The sequence below is a fragment of the Lotus japonicus genome, chromosome 3 (genome assembly GCF_012489685.1).
Source record: "Lotus japonicus ecotype B-129 chromosome 3, LjGifu_v1.2".
NCBI classification, from domain to species: Eukaryota; Viridiplantae; Streptophyta; class Magnoliopsida; order Fabales; family Fabaceae; genus Lotus; species Lotus japonicus.
In genome coordinates, this window is record NC_080043.1 from 82,548,278 (window position 1) to 82,575,714 (window position 27,437).

Here is a 27,437-nt window from a genome sequence, read left to right on the forward strand (position 1 = left end):
ATCCCAACAAACAAAACCACAGAATCAAGAACTCGTCCAGCATCTTCATAGCATCATTAAACACAGTATCCGGGGTGACCATTGCAGTGGCGAAAAAATACGTGGAAGCGAGGCTGGTGATGGTGATGCACATGCCTATTGATAAGCACCATATCGGAAGCCGGTGGTTGAGAGGGACACCGCTCACCAGCAAGAGGCAGACGCTGAGCGACGCCGTGAATGAAACGGTGTTGGCAATCAAGAACTTTTTATGTGTCATCATACACAACAGCTAAGACAGCTTCCCCGGAGCATACCGTACTGGTGTTGCCACCGCAGTTTGTGACTTTGTGAATGCTGCTGCCGCCGTCTGCCTGAAACACGCCGCCAGGTGGATTAGTGGCGAGTTGGAATGTCATGGTGGTGATTATGGAAGCTACCAAGCTCAGGTTGTTTTTCACGTCTTTCAACAGCTTGTCTTTGTTGCTGTCGTTGTTATATGCCATCCAATTTAAAAACCGTTGCCAACGTCCCTTCTTTGAAGTTCTCTCTTCGCCAATAGTTGACTCATAAGAACGATTCATTTTTTTAGTTGTTTATTTTGCTAACTCTCCTCTCTATTATTCTTCTACATGCCCATAGCTAGACAATATAATAATACTATATACAAGTTAGGAGATGTTTGCTGGACCCCACAGCACAGCATAACTTTATTTTTTAAAGGGTACACGCAATTCCTTTGTAGCTACTTTATGTTGGTGAAAATATTCTCTTTCAAAAAAAGTTGTGTTTAAATGGGATCCCCCTAATATACACAAGTTTTTTGCTTGTGTAACTTTGCACAACCATAAAATTGTCTCTTTTACCCCTGCTCCAAAAATTAATTCCATCTGTATCCTTCCCATCATCTTCAACCAAAAGCAACCCAGATTCATCCCACACCCAAATCCAAATTAAGAAAAACATTAACATCATAAAAGAACCACACCATCTTCATCAAAGCACCGTCCCACCAAACATACACAAAATCATCATCACCACAAACCCCACCAAACATACACATTTCATCTTCATCATCACCATTCATCTTCTTCTTCTCCTTCATCATCATCATCATCATCATCATCAACCCACCATACCCACATCCACAAACCCCACACCAGATTCTGAAAACTCCCCTTTCTCCGCAACTCAAACCCCACCACCCATCACCAAAAATTTCCCACGCCTTCTTAATCTGCCAAAGTTTCAATTTTTCGCCACCACCAGCAACCTCACCCATCCCCACCAAACACCACCACCACCCAGAGCCCCCACTGAAACCCAACCCCAACCCAGAAACCTAACCCCAGAACCCAGCAACACCTGACCCCACCGAACCCACCCACAACCCACACCAGTAACAACCGCCAAGCCACCACCGCCACCCACACTGAGCCAACCCACCCTAACCACAAAAAAATCCAGAAAATTCCAAATTCCGGAACCCTAGAAACGAGAACCAACCCAGAAAATGTAGAAGCAACAACAAAATGGTGGTCTCGGCGCCTCCATCTTCTTTCTGCTGTTGGATCTGGGATTTATAATGGTGGATTTTTCTGGTTTGGATCCTACAAAGGCAAGGTGGTTGTGGGATGGGAGCCTCTCCAGCGAACTTGGCGCAGCGAGGAAACGGTGGCTGCAACGGCGTTTAGGTGTTTGTGGGTGGGGATGAAATTAGGTTTTTTTTTTTCAATCTGGATTTGGGTGGGGATGAATCTGGGTTGTTTGGGTTGAAGATGATGAAGTTGATGGAAAGGATAAAGATGAGATTAAATTTTCGAGTAAGGGTAAAAAGGACAACTCCTTTGGTTGTGCAAAGTTACCCAAGGAAATCCTTGTGCATATTAGAGGGATCCGTTTAAATGACCTGATAAAATTTGGGTTAAATCATTCTAAAACTAGATAAATGAATAGTAGTATTTAAGATAAGTAATTTAGAAATTTTATATTTTATCATTATCTTAAAATAGCATTAGTCTACTTTGGACTAGAGTCATGTAACATAAACTTTGAGTATAATCAAGTGGACAATCCCCCTAGTATATATATAGGTGATGTGATTCACTACAATTATTTTTCAACAGTTCAAAAGTGTAATAGATATAACAAATATTTCCTAAATTTTATGTGACTGTTAATAGTCTCATGTTTCGGTATTACTTATCTCTTTTAAAAACAGTTTCTCATAGTCTATAAAATATATGAGAAAAATGCAACATATTATGTGAAAAAGACAACAATTTAAAAAAATATGTTGCCTAAAATATTGAGCTCTCTATGACAATAATCACAAACTGATTTAAATTGTATTTTTAGGAAATACTTCTAATTTGTGTCTACCTTATAACAGTATTACCAAAAGTAAAAAAATATGAAGTAGATAAGTAAGTGAAAACATCAAGGAAGAGAAAATGAGGTATAAAACAATCAAAACTCTATTTTGGTTGATGACATAAAGATAATGTTTTTGATCAAACATTTTTTAAACATATTATTTTATGTTAGTTTTTAACCGTCGCAGGTATGAGTTAAAACTACCGTAAAGTGACATGAGTGTCCTCAGGAACATATGCATGTCTATCATTTCGTTGTTTCTATCAGTGTGTTGTTTCCTTCACCTCCGTACAGTGAGCATCTCTTTTTCTTCTTCTGCAACACCCTCTGTGTGAGTCCCCCCCAACACACACACCATTGCCTCCTTTAGTTTTCCTTAAAGCTCACAAAATGAGAAAAGGTGACACTCAGTTAAAGCAAGTAATATTCATGAAAAAGGACGAGCACCACATTCACGAATGCATGAATTCTCAATCTCACCGATGAGGACGGTACGGAACTCCTTCTCCAAACAAATCGAACCTCCACCTTATCTACGCCACCAAGACCTTCATTGTCATTCATCTATCTTTTGAGTAAGAAGGTAGAAGAAGGATCAGTTACTCTAATGCATGTTAACATTCAGGTTACTTTATCTGATGCAATTCACTCTTTTTTATATATGTGGAATACTTATAATATTGTGGCGTGACATAATAATCTAAAGTCACATTAACAAATTCAAGATTCAACCCTGCACGTGCCTAAGAACATATTTAGTAGTTTTGTTAGATTTAAAAATATCAATTATTTAATATTAGTCATATGCGAATAAGCAACAATTCAGACGTTATTTTTGAGGTGTGAAGAAAAGATGTGGAAGAAGAGAGAAATGAAGAAATTAGAAAGATAGTAAAGATGTAATAAATAATTTAATTGATAAAGAAAAGAGGAATTGATAGAAAATAAGGTGGAAATGAGTGGAGATGTGTGTATATATCATCACTCCTCATATGCCAGATCTAATCCCTAAAAGAAAGTCACATTTTGGACTTGATACAAATTAAATATATAGTACCATGAAAAAACAAATTTACAGTGGGGTACTTTAACCAATATCATATATGGGGTTATAGAGGAGTATATAATAACATAAATGACCTGTGGATTACACTACTTTTTTTTTGTAAATGCTAGTCCACTAGATTAGGTGCCCTCTATTAAGCTTTTGACCATCAGTCTTCTCTTAGCTTAAAGAGTTGCGTTATTGACAATTGTTTGTTAAAATGATTGATTGGATGCTATTAGAATCTTACAGATTTCATTAATTGAAAAGGACGCCCCAGAGAAAGTGACAAAGAATGGGATCCTTACACATCCGAATATGAAATATCCCAAATTTATTACACCCTTTATTTGTTCAGAATTATGATCATACCTGATCAGTCTTGGCCCATAAAAAAAATCTTGTTAGCGGCACGAGTTCATGCTTGCATCTTAGGCAGCTTGGAGCTCTTGAAGAAATCTTGCACAATCTGTCAATCATATGCTCATAATTTGATAGCCACCATTATTACAAAGTGGACAATTTAAATGCAGTTTAATCATGAGTTTGCTGTTATTCAGTTACAGCATGACAAACGAGAAAGGAAGATTTTAGGGAACATAGCATGTTTATAAAACACTATTGACAGTCAGTCGTTAAACTTTTCATTAAATACAATACAAATAGTACGTCAATAAGCTACTCAAGTTTTCTTCATAGCACAACACCCAGCACAATCATTGATTAGGCCATTGGGACAGCAAAAAAGTTTTGTTCTATTACCAGTTGTGCAAACTGAAATAGCACTTGGGTTATCAATGCTTTTGTTTTTTTCACCATGCTGCATCTCACCTACACAAATGTGACGTAACATGTAACTTAAATTCAGATTCTCAAAATAAATTTTCAATCATCTTTGATAGCAGTAATTGTAATGCAGTATACAATACTCATTGCTTGAAATTATGCCATGAAATTTTCATAGGATCTTCACATTGGCTAACTGCAAACATGCCAATAACAAAACATGCTATGAAAGCCGCTTGTTAACATTCATCAAAAGTAACAAACATGATATCCTGAAAACCAAAGCAGCAAGATCTGTACAATGGATTACAGAACTATACAAAGACTATACAATTTTGTGCACTATATATGTAAAAATATGAGCTGAGACCATAGTACTCCATCCAATATTTTTTTCTCCCTTTTCCCCCCATTTCAATATGAAACAGGTCAAAACTCCACTCTTTAGTTCAAAAATGAAATTTGCCCATTGTATTTCAGTCTCCAACCAATCACAAATCTGTTGAATGTTGCATAAGCTCCAACCACTGAAATCAGCATGAAAAACAAAATGAACATTAATTATGGTAACAAGGTTTATTTCTTTCTTTTTTTTGAACTATTTTCACGTCTAAAACGAGAGGAAGGGACTCAAACTTACTTGTCTCAGTAGGTTTGTTAGCGTTCTAGGCAGTGCCTCAATGTTCTTCATAACGATAAAGTACGGAAAGGGGAAAGAATCCATATACTTGGTCATATCCACATTTCCACCCTTATGAGATATTTCCTACAGGCCAGAAAGTAACATGGTAAGAGAAAAGAAAAGCTGCATATCATAAAATTTACTTGAGCATACTGAAAGATACCTGGAAATCCATAATTGACTCCTCAGAAGCATCTAGAACCAAGAAAACAACCATCCGGTTACCGGCAGACACATCTCGAATACACTGCTTTAATTTCTCCTAAAAAATTGAAAATTTGAAGATCAGTATCAGAGAAGTCAGGCAAATGAAGATAACTAGAAAAATACAAGAAAATTTATAATCAGGTACCTTTTCAGTCAACCGGCCATCTGAAATTATTAAAACAAGTTGCTGGAGGGGGTTGCGTCCAGTTGGAAGTCGTGCTTTTACAACTGCAGCGTCAAGCTTGTCTGTCAAGAACTTCAACAGATCAACAACTGGCTCATCAGTTACAGTATTATCCTGTTTGAATGTCAAATTGGAGATCATCTGCACCTCATTCAACAAAAAAAGTTAGATCCTCTTTTAAAGCATGTACAACACATGCATTACCAATGCCTCATAAAGAAAACTAGACTTCATGTTAATCCTGCTAACCTTAATACCAGCCTCTCCGGTGAATGGCCTGTCAAAATCATGTAGTAATTTTATGTTTCCTTTTGTTCCAAAGCTTGCGACTGCTAAGCTCCCCATTTCCAGGTGAGTAATAGCACGGCATACTGTAACCAAAGCTTCAATAGCAACCTCACCGCATTTACCCTCTGACATGCTTCGTGAATCATCAATAGCAATCACAACCTGGTAATCACGTTTGTTTGGTCTGGTCCGCCTCAACCATATTTTATCTTTACGATAATGACTGGCTATGTATGGAATTACCTGGGATTGTTTTTTGAAGGAAAAGAAAGAAGTTAGCAACTAGTATTTCTACAACAAATGCATATTAATGTAAGATAAATTCCTATTTATAAGAGTACTTTATCTACCTTCTTCATATTTATCCTTTTGCCAGTTCTATAATCCCCTTGGAGCTTGCTGGCCACTGTGGGCTCCATTACAAGGCGCAATTGTTCAGCCAACTCCAGTGACAACTTTGTTGTGCTAAGTTCATATCTTCTCCACATAGTGCTAGCATCATTTTTCACATTATCAGGAACGTCACCAGGATCTTGGACTTTCCCCAATTCCTCATCATCCACAGAAAGTTGGCTTAATCTATCTGTGTTCTCGCTCAAGTATGATCCCCTGAAAGAAACAACATCTTCGAGACGACTTTCAGGATCAATATTATCACTAGCAAGAGGTGTCACTGATCCATCATCTTGTGACTTCTCTGTGGCGGAGATATTTACTTGCTCCCTTTTTTCATTTTTTGGAATTGAGGAAGAATTGCTTACAGAATCTATTTCTGACTTTTCCTTCTCAAACTGTAACTCTGCATCTTCACCAGTATGACACTCTGGATTAAGCTTATCACCATCAATGTTTTTATCAATCTGCTCCAATGTTGCAGGTCCCAGAGCCTGAGCTGTCCCCTTTTCAAATTCAGAAACATAGCCATACTCATCTGCATTGTCATCATTCATTTCACCCTGCTCCGTGTTATTTTCCAGGAGATCACCTGATACTTTAATTCTTTCCTGCTGGAACTCAAGTACATCACCTTTACTTCGATAAGGATTAGTATGGTTTTCCTTACTAAATGGGTGCTCATTATGTTGATGGTCAGATTTAGGTTGATTTTCATTGAACCCCCCTGTATTTGAAGAGTCTGTTTTCTTAAGATCCATCTCAGACACACTATTGGAAGGAAAGCCTCCCAAGAGAGCCGGGTTGTCGAAGTCATGATGACTATTTGACCAATATGACTCTGCTGTTACATTTTCAGAAACAGGTGTCTGCATATCATCTTTGGACTGTGATGCTAATTCTGCAGTGCAAACTTGCTCCCTAACCAAATCAGAAGTCTCAGGTGCATCTTTCTTTGGTTCCATCGAATTCAGGTCACCATTATCTTGGTGGTCCTGACCCGGAACATCTTTTTCGGACGTTGCATCAACTTCAGTATGAGCTTCTTCCATATTTTCATCAGGTGAGCATGTCTCTTCATCCTGGTTTCCGTGGTTTCCATTCTCAGCTGGATCATCAAGCTCTTCAGGATCTCCCTCTTCCATATGATCTGCATCTTCCTCTACATTTGAATCCATATCCATATCAGAACTTTGATCCAATTCATCAGGCTTTAATCCAGTAGCATCAGAATATGCTTCTTCTTTGTCCATCTTTACATCATCTGCATTTTCTCCATCACCAGAGTCATCCTGTGTTGCAGATTCATCGTTCTGAGCATCACCTTCATCATAATTACCATCCATAGGTTCATTACTGGTGGAGTCATCCTTGGCTCTTAACTCCCTGTTGCTTCCATCTCTATCCTTAGCTGATGGTCCAGATTCATACTTCTCTCTTGTATCATCGGGTGTTTCATCTTCATTCTCATCCCAAAGTTTCTCTCCAGCAACTTCACTATTTTCTCCAGCAGTTCCCATTTCTGACTCAAGTTCCTCATTCTCACCATCATTATCTTCATCTTCTCCGGAGTCCTCACTAAGGCTTACTGCATCAGCCTGAAAATCTTGTTCCATCTCAATCCCTGTATCATTGCTACTTGGCACTTCTCTGAGGTCATCTTGTTTTTCTTTTTGCTGCAGTATTGACATAAGAAAATGATGCATAGCTTGAGAAATCAAATCCAAGAAGAATTTTACAAGTCATGCAAAATAAATACGCTCTAATGCAAACCTGTTCCTTTGTTCCCAGCAACTGATCTTCATCAGTAATCTGATCACTGACATCATTTAATCCAACACCCTCCCCCATGCCGGTTCCACTTGCACCTTCAGATGTATTGTGGGTGCCGTCGTCCTCTTTGTTTTCAGTTGAAAATCCAAATCCTTTTGAAAATAAAGAAACTAAAATATTTGCAATCACATGAGTTGTTACTGATACCTGCAATTTACAGAAATAGATTAAGCAACTTAATTAGGTCCAAACAAGCGAATTATTAAGATAATTTCAAAAATGAGAAATGATGTATTATCAATATATAATACACAAATTACATAGCAAAAGCATACATCATGCAATTCGAAAAAATTATGCTTATATAGAGAAATAGGCAAGTGATATTAAGCTTACTGATCTGTGCATAGCCAAGAGATTCTTTATGAGCTCATCACAAAAATTCAGTAAAAGACCCAGTAGCATATGTAGATTTCTAAAATGAGCTCCTACTTTGCAAGAGTAACTGTTAATTTTATTGTCGTATTGATTCACCAGCTTCTCCTACACAACAAAAGTACCATGAATTTAGTCATCCTACAAAAAAGTATTAAGATAACCAACCACGAAGCAAAACTTACCCCAAAAGTGACTGTTTTGAAAATATGATCACATAGCCAATCCAAATTGAGAATTGCGACAAATGAATCAAATATCACTTCCCATGATGCAAAGTTCTCTGTGGACTCTTCCAAGTTATAGATACTGCTTGACAAACATAAATTCTGCAACACAGTTGCAATATGCTGATATGAAGACTTGAGAGCTTCATCAAACCTAGCATTGAGCTCCACAGAGTGTCTTTCACAAAATTTATCCTCTTCAGATGAATCAACTGGATTAGAATTTGCCTTTATTGCAGCATTAAACTCTTCCTCAATTAAATTTGCCTGAAGAGTAGATGTTTGTAAATCCCAAGTTTATCATTCAAATTACTAGGTTTGACAAGGTTACATTGAAAGATTAAATACCTTATCAGTTATTTCTTGAAAATTATGAATCAGAACCTTTTTCACTGAGCTTCTATCTATATCTAGCTCCTGTAGTGCAAGAAAATGCTCCTTAAAATCATTTATGGCTTTGAAATTTTCAGATACCAGCTGCACCATTCCTTGAGTAACAACATAATCATGTGAGGACGAAGTCATTGCAGTGACAGCTTTCGACCCCCCAATCAGGTAACAATCCAATGATTCCTGTAAATTAGGTTTCCATAAATTGGAGGTAACAGGTACTTGGGTAAAGTTAAAGCAATTCACTAGGACAAAGCAATATATGCACCTTTGATTTATTGAACACTGGTAAAAATTCTTCGATGGAAGCAATTATCTGACTGACTTGAGGTCTTGTTTTCTGACAAGTGTTCAAATGGCTATTTTCTAGTGTCCTCAGTAAAAGCAATTCTTCATTTGATATAGCACACAGACTATCAAATAATTGCTGCATGATCAACAAAAAGTATAAATATAAGATGCATAGAACACTAGCAAAAACAAATATTAAAAAAAAAAGGTAAATACAAACCTTTTGTTGCCACAGGCATTCATAAGTAGCAAGCTGCTCTGGAATAATAGTGCACATATGTACCGTATTTTCATCAGTAGAAGAGGATAATGAAAACAACTTTCCAAGAGTAGATACACATTCTCTAAAACGTTTCAATTGCTCATCAAAAGCACTGGCAGTAGTAAGTTGCTTCTTTTGTATCTGAACAAGCTGGATGAGAAAATAGCTAGACCTTTCAACCTGCAGAGACCAAATTCATATTCAGTACACCAAAAGCTTAACCAGAAATCATACTTCTAGTGATTCCGAAGGCACATCGCAACAGCCACGTCAGTAAAACTCACAGCGGAAGAGTGAAAAGAAGAAAAGGAGGGGAACAGGGAAAAGAAGAAAAGTTAAATGTGCAAAAAACCAAAATGAAACTACAAGAAACAAACAAATAATTCAGAACTTTAACATGATATTTTACCCGTTCAAGTTCTATATCTTTATGAGGATTCAGGCATATCTGCTGCAGAAGAAGCACAGACATAACACTCTTGAAGTAATGTTCAATGGACATCTTCCAGTTCATCAGCAAGCTTTCCTCAAGGACATTCTTATCTTCAACTTCAGAAGCAATCAAGGTTTCACAAGGTAATCTACTATTTGCTAGCAGTAAATATTGAATGTTCCCAGAAAGCTGAAGGAACCACCATGTTTTATGTTCATCCTGTATATTTGTTAAATTTTAAAAAAGGGGGAAAATAATAAAAAGGGAAATATTATTAGCCACTTCTAACAAATACGTAGTCTACCCATTCAAAAAAACAAACAGCTAAGATTCACACCTTCTTAGATATGTGTCGAGATAACCCATTCCTTTCTAAAAGGTCGAGAAGCTCAAAAAAAGTTCTTCTCTTCCTTTGACTATTTTTTTCATCCTTTAAAACAATACCAGAATCTTCTGCTGTGACATAAATACTTTCAATCATGTGCCACACAGCTTTCCATCTCTTCAAGTCAACTGCATGCTGAGAATCACAGCAAGGTCTAAATATGCTTTCAACTTCTGCACAAATCACAAAGTTCTGGACATGTTTATACAAGAAACCAACTGGACAAAACGAAACTCCAGAACACCAAAAGGAAAAGAACAAAAACCTTCACTATTTTTCTGATACAAAGATAGAACATCAATCACGGATGTTTTCTTAAGCTGCAACTTCTGCACAGCACTATCTAATTTTTTGATGCAATTCTCAAACCACGTGGACCTGCATCAGAGAATACAAGTTAACTACTTAAAAATTACAAAATAATAATATACACAGAATGCCCATCAGCTGTCAAATAACCTGTTTTCAACACTGAAAAATGTCAATTCAAACGAATCAGCGACTGAACCCTTTAGAGTATCATGTATGAGCTTATGACCATGAGAAGATTGAGCATTTGGTCTTAGCGCAGCTTCTTGGTTGAGGAAAATGGACACAGGCTCTTGCAGAATATCCTTTAAAGATAAACAAAAAAAAAAGTGAAAATCATGATCAAATAAGTATTTAAAATTACTTTGGGTAGTATTAGAGTAATACTATATAGTCTGATACAGTTACTGTTAAGAAGTTAGTTATCCTAGCTATCATGTCAGTTATCTTAGCTGTTAAGCTTAGCTGTCAAAGCTGAGCTGTCATAACAGAATTAGATAGCTTCTTATGCAAGCTTTGTAAACTCTATAAATACAGAGATCAACTCTTGTACTCTTCAGTTTTACAATCAATAAAATTCAGTTGAACATTTCAGCATTTTCAACAGGTAGAGTGATAAAACACATGGTGTTTTAGAACGCAGAGAAAAAAAAAACAAATTATATCTAAACAAGTAGAAAATGCTATAAAACTGAAAAGAGCCGCTAGAATAGGAGCTGCTCTCACTCCAGATAGAAAAATGCTATAAAACTAACTTTATGATGGATTTAACAAATGTTCCAAGATGAAACTGTTATGTTTTGCCCAAAGGCCCAACATACTGTTTTTTGTTTAGTAAAATATCTAAGTATCACGAGATTATTATAGAGAAAATGATTAGCAAAATATCTCAGTGTCACGAGATTATTAGAGAGAAAGGGATTAGAATCCTATATATAGAGCAATGAAACTACAAAGAAGAGATGGCAAAAGAAAAAGCATTATTAGCTCAAAATAGCTCTTCGGTTCCTTTTTATATCAATAATTCCTTCTTGAGAAACCCATTGATTTTAACAAACAAATAACCCTAGTGCCCATGAACTCAAACTAAATACCACATCCCAAGGGACACAATGAACAGCAATATAGCCTTGAAAGTAGAAAAGTGTCTTCACCTAACAACTTAAACTTTTGGAATAATTGGTTCATAACATGGTATTACAGTCTATAAGACCAACTCGTCTAGAGTTCAATCATTGTTGCCTCCTTATTCTAATATATGATTGAATTTCAACGCAAGGTACAATTAACTGTACATTATCACACTTCAAGATCAATGGGCTATTGACACTTACAGTATATTTCTGTATAAACTTCTTCAGTTTCTGCCGATGCTTTCTCAAGCTTTCTATTGATGAATAACTCTTACCATGCTCCCACCGACATAGTTTAACCAATTTTTTCAGTTCGATCTCAATTTCTTTCCTACTATTGTCAATGTACTTCAAAACTCTGCAGTCAGTTGCATAACACATTCAGACACATGATAAGGCCAGGACATATAAATAAATAAATAAGTATATAAAGCAGCAAGTGAAAGGAACTCACATTGGTAAGAACTGCACATAAAATCCAAATATATTGTACAAGAATGCTGACTGTTCCATCCCACAAGGACTGCAGTGTTCAGTAATAAATAAATAAAAAACTTGACATCGAAATATGATGGGTCAATATATAAAAAATGCTATTGACCCATCAATATGATGGGTCAATATGATGGGTTAATATGTTCCATAAGCACTTTCATTATTTTGACCTATGGCTTTAGACAACCAAAAAAAATTTGTGAATTAATTTATCTGTTACACCCTCCAATTCCTAAATAACTTTCCACAAAGACATGAAACACACATATTAAGGAGAGCAATTAATTTTGTTAATTTACAGAGAACTATTATTTGTTTTCCTATTTTTACCGTTTAGAATGTATTTTATCTGTCGCCATTTATTGTTCTCACAAGGGCATTACTTGGAAAAACATCAATTAATGCTCTCTTGAAATCCTAGGTGGACATGAAAAAAAAATTTCATCTAAATAAACCGTTAATAAGGAATAGAGGGAGTACAATTGAAGTTCCTTTGTCATTTTCATTCCATTCAAAATTTTATTCTAATACACCTACCAATACTTGATCAAAAGACACCTAAAATGTATTCCTACCTTCGACGTCCAAACCTTGACATCACATGCTACAAAGCCCTTCCAAGTTTTGTCAAATTTCAACTAAATTTCTAGTTTTTAAACCTTAAAAATTGTTTCATATTCCAAATCCATCATAAAACCCTATTTAAGTGTTTTTGGTAGAAAATTGGCAGGAGAACCAAATTTGCTTAATTTTAAAAATAAAGAGATTGGATTTGCTTGAAAAAAACTTGAGGGGACTAAAAGCACAAATAGTCTAGGATTAAAAAACTAGATAAATGTTACTGACTTACTGCTAAAACTATAAATAATACCTTGGATTAATTTCAAGGCATGCTCTGATGTGGTTTTGACCAAGGAAAGCAAAAAGAAGTTGAAGCCGTCTCCTAAATTCCCCAATGCTAGATGTGTGAATGAAGTTCTCAAGGCTGCAAAATATAAATGCAATACAAAAGTGACACCAGAAAACCAGGCCATAAAATCTATTAGATGAAGCTTCAAATGAACAGGCAGAATTTTAATCTTTAACTTGCCTCTCAACAATTAGTTCATCAGAAGAACCAGTTGAAAGAATAGAGTACAGAGGGAACCACAACTGTAACAAAGGTGAGAGAAAAAGAAATAAGCTATTTCCATGTTAAATAAATCAAGATAAACCTAAAAAGAAAAAATAACATTGAGGTAATCTTATTTTCCTATTTCCGAATTATACAGTACTGTAAACATCAGTTTTAAATAAAATTTATAAGGAGTACTGAAGAAATTATGTTGTATTTTAGAAGCACAAGTGATTAATGTACCATGGATTTACACAACAAATGTGGTTTTAGGAGTCAACAAATATCATGGAAACTTTATCAAATTAAAATGACTCAGTAACTATGCAATGTCAGTCCCAACAAAAACCGTTTCAGCATCTCAATCCAGACTTTGCTGACAAACAATTGGGCACCCCTTTGACGATTTTCTAGGCATCGGAATTGAACTAAGCACCTTTCAAATAGCTCCCTTCTCCCCACTCAAAGCAAATACATTTGGGATCTTCGTTCTCAGGAAAACATGACTTACTGCAAGCCCATCTCGACACTTATGGTCACCATCATAGGCTCACAAACGGTGCTGGTTCCCCCTCCTATCTGTATACTACTATATATATATATATATATATATATATATACAGACCTAAGCTTAGCTTCTCAGTCAAAGAGGTCTACAAGTTTCTGAGATACGTCCTTGACACTCATTGATCTGTGATCAAGAGGATATACCTCAAGGGCACTGTCCACATTGCCCTTCTCATGTGCCCTACCTACAACTCACTATTGCATATCACAGGTTTTTGTGATACTGACTAGGCCACCGACCCCGATGACCTCAAGTCAACTTCAGAGACATGCATCATTCTTGATCCCAACCTTATTTCTTGGTACTCTCAAGTGACTTTCCCTCCATTTTTTATGACAACCTAAGTACTGTGTCCGTTGCCCACAATCTTACGCTTCGTGCTCACACCAAACAAAAGGAGAAGATCCTTTTCTTTGTTCTGGAGAAGGTAATTCAAAATCACTTCACAGTTCAGCAGCTTCCACCATACATGGCAGATGATTTGGCCAGGCCCCTTAGTGGCATAAATGTCGTCCTTATATATGTGAAGAAAATCCTCAACTCTTGACTAGCTTTTGGGTTAAGTTATGCCTCCGAAATTCTAATATGGTATCAGAGTCTAGGAAGTGTAAGTATATTTACATGACCAGCAAAACAAGCTTGTGGATAATTTAGTGCTCTAGGTTAGCAATTATTATATATTAAAACTAAAATTAGCAATAAAGCAACAATGGAATTTGAATGAAGCAACCTTTACCAATTGTCTCAATATTTTTTATATTAGCTTTAATTCAACATAATGCTGAGATTGATTAATAGTTAACATTAAATAATTGCAAGTTGTAAAGGGATGATATCTAGTTCTTATAGTACATGACTTCTACAAAAACAAATTAACTACACGAGCATGCATTTAGGTCTTCTCAAAAACAAAAACAACAATAATAGAAAGAAGTTCCCCCGACTTACTTTCCCAGCATTATTCTCATATTGATCCATCACCTCATCAAGCAAAGTAGGCCAAGAGCCCAATTCCAACTTTTGCCAAGATGACATCAGATCAAAAACGGATTTGAACTTATCTACAAATCATTTAAACCAGAAAAATAAGTAAATAACGAAGCATACAACTGTAGCTGCCAGACTTGATAGAAAATACATACCGGAGAAGGAGAACTTTGGATCATTTTCTTGCATAACTTGAGCTTTGTGCAGTAAGAACTGCAACCCTGAAAAGGCCTACAGAAGAAAGAAACCATAATATAGTTAAGCCATGGAAGAAACCATTTTGGTTTCAAATAAATGGAAAAGTGTGATAAGGGCATATCACTAGAGGTCCAAACACATTTCTAATATGAATTTAATACAGGTAAAGGAAAGCATTTAAAGTGGGTACACAGTTGAACGGAATTGGATGATAGATATGTATGAGAATTGAGAACCCTTGAGAATTGATTTGTAAAGGGAAGTAGTATGTAAATAACTGATTGGCAGAAGAGGTTCAAACAGCGTTAGATTCAATATACATAAAAATGGAAACACATAGACTGGATAAATGATGAGAACACCTAAAAATTGGATACATAATAGTTAACTTCTTAGATTCTAAAACTTGATAATCGGTTGAACGTTGAAGTTATAGGGGGAGAAAAAGGAATATATTTGGAACAATAAAAATATATTGATATTGATATGAACATTATCTTAGATTTTATTATAAGACAAAGCAATGACCCTTATTTATACAAATACTTAATCCTAATTAAATAAAGAAACAAATCATAAAAATAAGGAAATATGAAAGCTAATTCAAGCTAAGGTCTAATGACTAGGTCAGATAATTTATAGATACTCCAGTACTCCTCAAGCTAAAGCTTAATAAGCTTATTACAAAAGAAACATTTGAAAAAGAAAAATAGTTAACTATAATTTGAAACTCCACCTATGCTTGCAAATCCGTTCCCCAACCCGGGTAAAGGAGGAGGGTTGTGTTAGGCCTTCGGCATCGGCAGCAACACAAAACTAGCCGATAGCTTAAAAAATATAATTTGAGATAAAAGTCAAGGCCAAACATCAACTAGGAAAAAAAAGTCAAATAGTTTAAGGAACATCCAGAGCCACAATAGTTCTCTGGGAGAGTTTTGGTTGGACAACTTCTAAGGGAAAGATGATGGGGGCAATAAAGACTAAGGACTGCTGGAAGGCAAGCACAACAGTAGGATGGACTGTTGTAAAGATATGAAACAGGCTATAGAAGTAGCAAGCAGAAAAATCCTGCTGACAAACAGAATTTGAGAGAATAAAGGGGCACTAGCATTTGTGAAGGACTAACAAGAAGAAAAAAAATTAAAGATAATGACATTACTAAGTAAAATTCCATATTTTGGGGAACTCAGACAACAAAATAGTAATAGAGTTAGTCTTTCAAGTATAGGAGAAGGAAAGAATATTAAAGTATTAAACAACTCTAGATAATCTAATATACACTAACACCTTCTATGAGAGAATGATGGTGTTTTCCAAACATTCTAAAAACATCCAATTCGAAGCAAACTAATTTAGTCTTTTCACCAAACCAAATCATGTATATGATTGTCTCCTTAAGCCTTTTTCCATTAGACATGGTCAGGTGAAAAAATTAGAAGACCTAGAATACTATAAAAAGTTAAGTCAAATAACAGACCAATAAACTATACCTAGAAAACCAATCCTGCATAAAAATGGGAGTCTAGTCTGTCATTGATCATTACCTTAGCTAAAGGGATGCTAGACGGAAGAGACAAGATCATGTCAATTACATCCAAAATCTTCCTAAGATCATTATGATCATCCCACACATTTGGAATGGAAAGAATCTGCTGTCGGAGAGGTGCAAGTACTTCTAACATTTGTCCCATCTCATGTGCATTTGAATCCTTGATTCCACAAAGAACCAAAAAAAAAATTACACTAGTCATCATGCGACCACACAACAAGAGGGAAAGGATACTACAAAATGTCAAAACAACAGAGCTGAGTACCTTGTAAAAATTGTATCTGGGAGCAGAATTGTAAGTCGAAAGAAACTTCTTTCGATAGTCAATACAGAGAGAAAATATATGCTCCGGCATAAGTTTTGCATCTAAACTGGGCAAAACTGAAGACTGAACACCTGAGGGGAGAAAATAATGAATGGAAAATATTTGATAAAGTCATAAGCAATTACTAGACACAAAAGTTGAAATCATTTATGAAAAATAAAAGCAGAACCACCAACTACCTTTCATTAAATCAATACCGAACGCATACGAGTCACTAAAGGAAAGCAACCGATCTGTATCAGAAACTTGGAAAGTTCCCGGCTGAACAAAAATAAGGGCCACATAAGTAGAAGAGACAGAAATTGCAAATTCAAAAAGAATCACTGTCAAGGCCAGCATTCCAAGTTAAAAATGATGTTGAATATTACTTACATAAAGTATATGGTGGATGAACTTACAAAATCTAGTGTCACTAATTACAAGCTCTAGTGGAAAAGCCAGAAAACGTGAAAGTAAGGTGAGCAAAGTACTGAAGTAAATTTGGGATAAGTCTGTGGTGTCCAAGCAAGTTAAGTATTTGAAATAGTTATCTTGAATAAGCGTATTAGCAATGAATAGTTATTTTTCACACACTTCACTCAGCACAAAAAATTCCTAGACAAAACAAGCGCTAGCAACACTCTCTTCTCAACACACTCTCTTCTCATATAGGTCCCAAGAGAGGGTGTGTTAAAGAGAAATAGCTAAAGATAGTGTTGGTAACATTTCACTTGTGGACAAATAAATTAACTGGAGGAAACACAGGGACAGTAAATATAGAGAAACGTTCAAAAGTAGGAAGGAGCAATCAAAAGATACATTCAAATAACAAGGCAAAAGGGCTACCACTAAATACTATGACAAATCACTCGAATATCAACACTATTTAAAGAATTAATCCATACTAGCCAATTCAACTGGAAAACCACTAAATTGGTGAAGTGTCTGATCGTCATAAACCCAAAATTTAGCTATTCTCAGAAGAGCTAATCAAAAAACAAGTCAAACCGGTGAAACCCAAGCATAAAAACAAGTTTGAAAACAAAGTTTTAGTTCTTTTTAGTCTAATCTAGAATCCAATTTAGCAAAAGAGAGATCCAGTGTCAAATCATATGAATACATAAGTTATCAATATTTCTCTTCCAAATATCAATTACTTATCTTCAATACATATAATATGATCCTTCTACGGGAAGTAGGTAATGACAGAGACTATATTAATTGAAAGGGAAAAGAGTGAGTCCTCATCATACAACCATATCCAAGATTGAGCGATAATTAAGGGACACATAAGAATTTAAAAAGTGATGACTTTTTTATGTTTCAACCACGACCACCTATTCGTCAAGATTTATTCCTCTCACCCTTAATAAAAATGACTCTCACTAGAGACATTCGCTATAATATATAACATTTAAAAATATATTTAATTATCACAAGGTAAACTACGGTTCAACAATGATTGAGCTATGAACCATGAAATCATACCGTAACCGGTTGAATAACTGGTCTGAATATATTTTAATATATTCGAATTGTATCACATATCATTGACCGGCTCCCAATGAAATTCTCAATACGGGTTATACCAAACACACACTGCAGCCATAGTTACCCATACCACTGTGACGGCCTACCTCATGATGGACATGATATTGAAATTTTAAATATGTTAAATAATTTATACTGCAGCTACCAAATGAGAAACAGTCACAATTATCAATTAAGAAGCCATGTGATTTCACCTAAATACATAAAATCATAGAAAGTAAAGACTTATTGTTGAAAGTCAAATGCAATTAATTAGCACACTAATTAGAATAATTAGAGTCTGATTTGTACAGCTAATTAGGACTTTTATGTCAATGTTATTAGCATTCATAGAGAGAATATTTTCCCTGATTTTTAGGCTAGAAGAGTGCCCAGGTCTTTAGTCATTTCTATTCTATAAATACTGCTCATGTATCATTTTACCAATCAATATAATATCATACATTTTCCGCACTTATATTAGTTTAGGCCTCCTACACCAAAGGTGACGGAGGCCTTGAGAAAAGTGGTCAGTGGATCAAACACTCCACCACTTCAGTAGTGGAATAGCGCGCGATTTACAAGTATGGTTTATCCTGGTCTCTAAGACAACCAGTTCTAAATAAAACACATCCTATCACAATTTAACTCATTTATAGCCATAGAGCTAATCATTAATTTACATACACAGTTAAATTTACAAGATATCCAGTTTAGAAGCAACTAAGAAAATCATATTAATATCTTTTTAGTACCAAATTCTAAACCATATCCTATCTTGAATACAGAAAGAGGACAAGGCTACAGAGACTCACAGCTTGGATTAGATCACCAGATCCAAATAACATATTATGAATTAGAACCAGGTTTCCAAGGATTGACTCTTCCAGCTGCTTCCACTCTTCGTCCAGTATATCACATTCCTCTGCTGATTCCATCTGATTGAATAACAAATTTCAATTCAGGAGACCAAAAATACAGGAAGAAAATTCAAGTACAATATTTAGTGTCCAAAACTTATAAAGATTACATTGTCAGCTGACTTTTCTTCAAACGAAAATTCTTTCCATTCTGAAAATGTTTTAGCTGGACACGAGCTTCCAAGAGTTTCAATTTCATCTTCAATAACACTTTCAATTTGAAAAGCTCGAGGCTTAAGCTTGAACTGCTGAGCTTTAGAATCACTTTCTGATTTTGCATTAACTTTCTTACTTATCCAAAGTCTGGCAAACTCATCAAATATCTTGTGCAAAAGCTGATATAGAAGAAACAGAATATTGTAAGCAATATAAATGAATAAGCAGATACAAAACAAAACAAAACAAGGAAACTGACCGTATAAGATCCACGATCAATTATTTTTGCCGTAGCTATAGAATGGGCAATTTGACCAAGAATGTTCCAATAGGCAGCAGCTCGATATTGCATCACAGATACCTGTTTTCATGATTCAGATGTAAACTAATGAACATAACATTGATTATGTGCATTCCGCAATCCAAATAATTATTTTAGTATTGGATTACAATCCATCAAAGTATGTACCTTTTTATCATTGGCAATGCCACTTGAAAGAGCAACAAGCCTTTCCAGAAAACCCAAATTCACCGAACTAAACCCTGTATCAAAATCTAGCCTGTATGAAGGACGCATGTCCAACCCAATGTCACATTTAACAGAAACGAATTTGCATGCCCCACCGCGAGGGAAACGCATCAGTGTGTATAACATTTCCTGGAAAACAAATCATGTTAGTAGTAAAATGGAAAGTAAGTAAATTCAGACACAAAATTCACGAAAAAAAAAATACCATAAACAGGTTGATGTTGTCCTGCCCAACTTTTCTCCAATATTCTTTCTCCATGACACTTGACAGAACCAATGACAATCCAAATTTCATCTCATACACAGCAACTATAATTGGTTGAATAATGTCATTATATGTTGTGTACTCATCCATCAACCGTTCAATAAAACAACTTGCTGTTGTCTGTAATTCAATATCAGAAACAAAAATAAATATGAAAGGAGAATGATAAAGACTTCCATTGATTATATATTAGAGGAAGGGTTACTAAGAAAGTTAAAAGTGGTTATAATTTCAAGTTTGCCAATGATAAAAAGAATTGCTTAAATGCTTAATTTGTTGTCTAAAATGTATAAGAACCTTGGGAGAACCACACCACAAAAGCAAGATGTTGTAGTTGGAGAGCCCAAAGCCTTATAAACCCCACATTAGAATCCCATACTTCTAATGTGGGGGACTCAAGTCCCATATCTTGCAATTGGGTCCTAACATGTAGAAATGACAGCTACAACGAAGGCAGCCAAAGGTGGCTGCAATGCAAGTGGCAATTTGGGGGTGGCCGCAATGAAAGCGGTCGTACTAAAGGCATAATTTTATGTCCAGTATCAAATTTAGGATAGGCTTTGATATCATATTAAAATTTGAGATAGGCCAAACCCAACACCAAAAGCTAACTCATAATCTCTAGTCAATGTAGGTTCTTAATAATTCTATAAATTCGTATTACAAACCCATTCAACTTTAAAGTCATTTGTAAATAGTTGTACCTGCCGGTTCTGAGCTTCCGTATCGAACTGTTGTAATTCCATTGTTTCACCACCAGTCACCAAAACTTCCAAATCACCAACAAATTTAAGAAACCCCTCACATTCTCCCATTAAATTCTTGTATTTCAAGGGTTCAGAGCGGAACACAACCTTAGTAAGACAAATACGGACAATTTTCATTATTCAAATAAAAAGAATGACAATGAGCTGTGCACTAAAAACAGATAAAAGGCAAAATAATTACCACTGGGGAAAAAATCAGAGATAGAAACGCAAAAGGAAAAAATATAAGATACGCTTCACAATGATATTGAAAAGTCATGCTAATGTCAGCAAACACTGCAGGCATATCAGAGTAATGCAACCATAAAGATCGGACAAAAACAATTAACTAAATCATTGTTTAAATTGTAGATCAAGTAAACGAAAAATGGAATAGGGAACCATATGCATGACTATGGTAGAGAGCTTAATATCAACAAGCTGCTTTTCAAAGCAAAATTTGAAATGCATAGTCATGCATATGGTTCCCTGTTCCATTTTTCGTTTACTTGATCTACTGCCCCTCTTCTTTGAAAAGAGCGGTAGAGAGCTTAATTTCATGACTAAAACTCCCTTCTAAGAAAAATTGCAGGTTTAAAACAATCAACTCATTTAAAACCCATCATGCACTCTGAAAAATATTAACAATAATAAACAGGCCTCACTTCTGAAAAATACTGAGTTTATACAAAATGACAATATCTTCAGGTAACAAAAATTCCATATGCACTTTCAACATAAGGACACAACCATTAGGAAATCCGGTTATCATATATAAATCATGCAAATTTTATAAATAAGAATTTAGAAACCTTTCTTTGCAGCTTTCTACACTCTGATTTAAGCATTTCTAGCCTTTCTGCCTTTCTCTTGTCAACTTCTCTTGTAAAAAATTGTCCTGCCAAATACTCACACTCTTTCCGCACCTACAAAAAATATAGTGGATGAAAAGAAACTCATACCGGTGGTTAACAGAGCTATTCCACTTTGGAACTAAATATGATGACAATACTGGTCGAAGTAGTAAACTATTCAACAAATAAGAATTAATCTGATAGAAAGCGGACAGTGTCAAATATATCAGCTTCATTCTGAAATACCTGAATTTCAACTTCAAGTGAAGATATTCTTTCCACAAGTTGATTGTACTTGCAGTAGTACTTCATTGCAGGATCTATGTCATTGCAGCTAAGCAAGAGATGAATGCGTAATGCCCCAATCCGTACCCAAGCGCAACCAATAGTATAATTGAAATCTGAGATAGAAAAATAATGACAATTCTAAGCGAAAAAAGATGCAGAATCATTAAAATAACAGCACAAATATTAAAGGAGGAGTAGAAGAACAAAATAAACCTGCAGTAGTGGACTGAAGATACAGCTCTCTGAACAGAGGAACTATGAACTTTTGCACTGAGTTCTTAAATCTGCGGTTACGTGATGCAGCAAAAAGGGAGATCACCGAAGAGACGCTTACTTCCTAGATTCAGTTATCAAGGGAATGAGAACAAGAAAACTTTAGCTTGGCGATTAAACTATTTAAATGAATACAGAAACTAAATACAATAATAAATAAACAATGTAAAGTACAACATAAAGCAACAAAGTTCTACAATAACACAGAATAAATTGGAAATATCACTCTGCACCCCTTGCATTCTGTGCATAATCAAGAATCTACCAGTCCCTTCTGTTATGAAACCTGCCTAAGAAACTCCCATGTATTTATTTGTAGAAAAAACAACCACTAACTCAAATACAATTCAGTTACACTTTCTGTTTCTCTCTAGTTCTTAACATGCCCGAAATGTTTGTTAATTCAGGAATCAGCTCACGAGTGTTTCTGAAAGTCAATTGATATCCCAACACTTGTTTAGCTCTCTATGTTGGAAAGTAGGAAGAAAACGACCATTTCTATCTTGTGACACCAAATTAACCTATTTCATCATTTTATCACCATAAGGTCAGGACTATATTGATCATAAAACATCCAGGAGCTCAGACCTCCATGAACAATGTCAGAAGTACCCAATCAACTCAGAATTTCATTTGAGTATAACTAGAGAACATAAACATCAACACCTAAAAACTTAACCTGAACTTTAGAGTTAGTTTAGCTGGAGCAATTTCTTTTGTGCAGGTTCTCCTTATAAAGAAAACAAGTGTGTAGTCAATGACCAGGCACAGACAGGACACGGGGATCCATAGCCCAATCAAACTGCTTTACAACATTTCTTCAAATAGTGAAAAAACCAAAACAGCAACTCCCAAGTTCTTAGAAATATTATAATGAATATATAGCCAGTTCTATTTTCCCATGTGTTATTTCCTTAAGTTCTTAATGCAAACTCCCATGAATCTTTGCCTAACCAAAACAAAGAAAACATTGAACAGCCATAACAGTAGATAAAAAAGAGCTAAAAAAGGAACGTACCGTAGCTATGTTTTTCTCAAAAGAAGAAAAAATTGACTTAATTACAGCAAATTTATCCACATCAAATGATTTTCTGTGGGCATAAATAATCTGCATTTCAAGTGTGCCATAAGCATGAATCAATTTAAAAACTTGATATATCAGTCATCAAGATGAGTCACAATGAATGGAGCAATAAAAATACCTGCTGGAAAAGAGAGCGAGCAGCAGATAAAAGAAAATTTGGCACACAAGACCCATCATGATAGCAATGCCACAAATTGGACAAGGTAACTCTATACTTGAGACATTGCACCCGAAGTTCCTTGATAGCATGTGTGTTTTGCCTGAAATGTGATCCAAAGAAGAACGAGACATTCAGTAGCAAAATACAAAGCTGTATGCGCCAATCTCGACTGTCTATTACTCACAATACACATGTAACATATGACAAATAATTGTATACGACAAAACAACAATATGACAATGACAAGATACACATTGACAAGTCTTTATTTTTAACCAAATTTAAAAATAGAATCTTCATTTTTTTATAGAAATTTGTTAGTGTAGAGACTTCATAAAGTGAGTATTGCAAATCTGACTGTGCAATGTGCTTCACTCTATCTATAGAGATGCAAGGATATACGGAGCTTCCAGCTGTCACTAACTAACTAAAAGTTGCACTAACAGAGCATAGGATAAACACCACACCAGAATTAGAACACACATAAAAGTAACAGAAATACGCATAAATCCAGAGACAGAGAGAGAAGCGCATATCACTAACTGTTAAACTGATTATTAGTCAGTTAGTTAGTTTTCTGTTCAGTTAGTGACAGCTCATGATGAGGTTATATATGATGTACATATTTGCACAGATTTCACTCACTCACTCTAAAAAATCAAAAAATGTTGCATAGATAGAGCCTTACTGAGGAGGTCCACAACTTGCTCATGAGTTTGGATATGTGAGAAACTAAGGGACTCGGTCAAAACCTACAGATTCTGGAATTTCGAGAGTCCAGCCTCTCCCTAACACAACCACTGAATCAATAAAATGCAAACACACTTCCTACTTTTATAACCACCTCTAGGTAGTTTTAATAGAATATAACTAACATAAACTAATATACTTAGTAATAATAACTGATCCTAATTATCCATAACTGCCTAGACAGTTGCACCCCTAATTCCTGAAGCCTGATCCAGGCCGTACAACTTCCTTTGAACCACCAGTGGCTGTATACTACAATATATGGTCGGAGCCAGTGAGGAGATGCTGAAATGTATATCTCATTTAGGAAATACTGTATTAATACAAGTTCTTCAGTTTTGAGAACTCAGCTCCTTTATTATAAAACCATTGATGTGTCTTCACCTCCGCAGTTTAAGTTTTTGATGCATCTATTCATGACATGGTGATAACATGAGGAGATAGAGAAATGGATAGTTATTATTGAGAGTGCAGAGATGAAGAATCTCTACAGGAAATAGTACAATACAGCAGGAATTCGAGAGCCTGATATCTCCATACTACCACACACTTATAATTTCTTGGACAACCATCTAATAGGCTGCACCTATTATTTATATAAAAGCTGAATTCGGTGATGAGCAACTCATGAATCTATCTTAAAAGAACTTGCTCGTCCCCGAATTCAATATAAATATTTTTTCATGTAAAAAATATTGCTATATTTCCATCATTGTCCATTGCTTTTTATAAATTTAGACAAAGACGAATGAACCTTTAAAAATGAATTCTTCTAAACTGTATTAGAGTATACTACTCGTGTTAAGTAAAGCTACTGATTGTAGCTGAGTTAGTGTGTTAGTTATGCTTGCTTAGCTGTCAAGCTTAGCTGGCATAACAGAATTAAGAGTTAGTTGTTAGAGTTTGTTAGAAGTGTTAGCTTGTTCATCAAGCTTTATATTCTTCTATAAGTACTGAACTATGGTCTATTGTATTATAACCTTTGAAATGAATGAGAATTAGATTTACAGAGTTCTGAGTTTTCAACAAACTGTTCAAAACTGGAAATAAAATTATCAGACTGAGACAATGGTACTACAACGTCCGACAGGGAAAACAAGCAAAAATTTGAAAATTTGAGGACACCTATAGATGGTAAATAATATGAACTCACGTGATCTGCAACACAGTGGATGCACTGACAGGCCCAATGAGTATGGTGGGTAGTGCAGAACTAATAGTATCAAAACCTTCAATCTTTGATAAATTCTGTTAAAGAACAGATACATAAACGGGTCATGAAGGACACAAACAAGAACAACCAAAGATCAAAGTAAATGTGCACTAACACATACCTTAACAAATTGAGAGGAGCACGCCCACATAGATTCATGCCATTGAAACCACATCTCCAGAATAAAGCTTGCCATTTTCATATTAACTAAAATACGCCATCCCACCAAAAAAAGGAAATAAGTTAAAAAATATATGGCAAGTCCACATACAAAGAAAAAGGAAAATGTGACCTGCACCAACCTGCATCAACCGAAGTCCATGCCTCCAGGGTCCACAAGATCTTCTGATGTGGTGAAAACATTTGTGGGGATCTTGATGAGAAACTCAAGGAAAATTTCAAAGCATAGGCCAAAAGGTTGGAAAGACGTCCCACGGCCTATAATCAGATAAGTATGTCAAAAGATAATCCAGCAAGCATACAAACAATTTTCAAACTATCATAAAGCAAGTGTTTTGAACAAATCATGACTTTATACAAAACAAAAGTGCAGACCGTAGCTTCTCTTTGTATAATACAATTCATAAACTGGAGTTAATTACTTTTATTATATCACAGGGTAAGAATGAAATACCATTTAAATCAATGCAATTCATGACAGGCGCTTCATTAAGTAATCAGACATATATAATGAATTTAGCATGTAGCCTAACAGAATCTACAAAAAATGGCTAAAAAACATAAGTAGTCAATATTACTCGGCGTAACCCATCGAAATCATCCAAGGGCACTGATGAGAGTTCCTGAAGTAACTTCATGTCGCATAACAAACTGGTATGATCAACCGGAGGAAACACATCCTGCCAGCCCTTAAATACAGGTGTAAATGCACAACAAACAGTTTGATGTTCAGTAAAAGCGGAAAGATCTTCAGACCCTGTATTTAGTTGCAACTTGTTTTTTACAGAACCAAACCTTCTTAACAGAACCTGTAGAACAAATTCACAGTCTAATGAGGAAAGCACATTATTATAAATTTCAAAATGAAATGGAAGGCGCAAACCTGATAAACCTCCTCCAACTTATGAACAATATTAACACCATCATCCTCATGACTCCACCTCGATATTATAAATGATGACTTCGAGACATCTGCATGGTTAGAAAATAAAGAGAAATAAGAATATAGAGAAAAATACGTATTAGGGTACATTGTATGAGTGTGTACAGAGTTACACTTTAGTAGTTGCTGACTGTACTAACAGTCAGCACTAGGGTTGTTATAATGAGCTGGCAATTCAGTTAGGCTATGCGGTTATGCTTAGCTGTCAACTGAGTCAGTTAGATGCTTAGCTGTCAACTGAGTCAGTTAGAGTTTGAGTTTGTTAAGCTTGTTGAACAAGCTATAGAGTTCTATATAAGTTGTAATCAGTCTCTTGTATCATTAGCTTTTCAATCATCAATGATAAACACTTTTTACAATTCTGAGTTTCTCTAACATGGTATCAAGAGCCTTCTACGATCCTTGAGATCCTTTTCTGATTTTTTCTTCTCTTCTTCATCATCATGGCTGATGAAGTTCATGCAGATCATGCTTCTGCAATTCCTATGCCAGTTCCGGTTGCTGTTGCTCAATCACAGTTGAGTTCTTCTACATTGGTTCACAAGCTCACGCTGAAGCTTGATGACTCCAATTTTCTCTCCTGGAAGCAACACGTTGAAGGCATTGTTCGTACACATAGGTTACAGAGTTATCTTGTTCATCCAGAGATTCCACCGCGGTTTCTCAGTGAGCAAGATCGTGAGAATGCAGTCGAGAATCCTGCATATCAGGTTTGGGAGCAGCAGGATTCAGCGTTGTTCACGTGGCTTCTCT

The 27,437-nt window shown here is 35.6% G+C and overlaps 1 protein-coding gene across 1 annotated transcript in view; it reads right to left on the bottom strand.

Annotated features, from left to right (window-relative positions):
* Nucleotides 1-4,269: 4,269 nt before the first annotated feature.
* Nucleotides 4,270-27,437, bottom strand: part of LOC130746497 (midasin) — a 54,300-nt gene continuing 31,132 nt past the window's right edge. The window contains exons 37-77 of the mRNA XM_057599136.1: nt 26,625-26,713; nt 26,320-26,550; nt 25,864-25,999; nt 25,683-25,768; nt 25,502-25,596; nt 23,557-23,698; nt 23,373-23,462; nt 22,295-22,418; nt 22,040-22,194; nt 21,752-21,865; nt 20,898-21,047; nt 20,134-20,313; nt 19,869-20,057; nt 19,659-19,760; nt 19,354-19,578; nt 19,139-19,261; nt 16,994-17,075; nt 16,755-16,885; nt 16,485-16,649; nt 14,898-14,973; nt 14,704-14,816; nt 13,164-13,225; nt 12,945-13,058; nt 12,033-12,101; nt 11,780-11,936; nt 10,596-10,750; nt 10,402-10,514; nt 10,089-10,309; nt 9,728-9,970; nt 9,277-9,498; nt 9,034-9,192; nt 8,724-8,948; nt 8,334-8,642; nt 8,110-8,256; nt 7,714-7,920; nt 5,898-7,616; nt 5,509-5,790; nt 5,221-5,400; nt 5,032-5,130; nt 4,827-4,952; nt 4,270-4,713 (exon numbers count right to left, since the gene is read on the bottom strand). Of these exons, the coding sequence (XP_057455119.1) occupies nt 4,678-4,713; nt 4,827-4,952; nt 5,032-5,130; nt 5,221-5,400; nt 5,509-5,790; nt 5,898-7,616; nt 7,714-7,920; nt 8,110-8,256; nt 8,334-8,642; nt 8,724-8,948; nt 9,034-9,192; nt 9,277-9,498; nt 9,728-9,970; nt 10,089-10,309; nt 10,402-10,514; nt 10,596-10,750; nt 11,780-11,936; nt 12,033-12,101; nt 12,945-13,058; nt 13,164-13,225; nt 14,704-14,816; nt 14,898-14,973; nt 16,485-16,649; nt 16,755-16,885; nt 16,994-17,075; nt 19,139-19,261; nt 19,354-19,578; nt 19,659-19,760; nt 19,869-20,057; nt 20,134-20,313; nt 20,898-21,047; nt 21,752-21,865; nt 22,040-22,194; nt 22,295-22,418; nt 23,373-23,462; nt 23,557-23,698; nt 25,502-25,596; nt 25,683-25,768; nt 25,864-25,999; nt 26,320-26,550; nt 26,625-26,713 (7,643 nt within the window). The 3' untranslated portion in view covers nt 4,270-4,677. The remainder of the gene's footprint in view (nt 4,714-4,826; nt 4,953-5,031; nt 5,131-5,220; nt 5,401-5,508; nt 5,791-5,897; nt 7,617-7,713; nt 7,921-8,109; nt 8,257-8,333; nt 8,643-8,723; nt 8,949-9,033; nt 9,193-9,276; nt 9,499-9,727; nt 9,971-10,088; nt 10,310-10,401; nt 10,515-10,595; nt 10,751-11,779; nt 11,937-12,032; nt 12,102-12,944; nt 13,059-13,163; nt 13,226-14,703; nt 14,817-14,897; nt 14,974-16,484; nt 16,650-16,754; nt 16,886-16,993; nt 17,076-19,138; nt 19,262-19,353; nt 19,579-19,658; nt 19,761-19,868; nt 20,058-20,133; nt 20,314-20,897; nt 21,048-21,751; nt 21,866-22,039; nt 22,195-22,294; nt 22,419-23,372; nt 23,463-23,556; nt 23,699-25,501; nt 25,597-25,682; nt 25,769-25,863; nt 26,000-26,319; nt 26,551-26,624; nt 26,714-27,437) is intronic.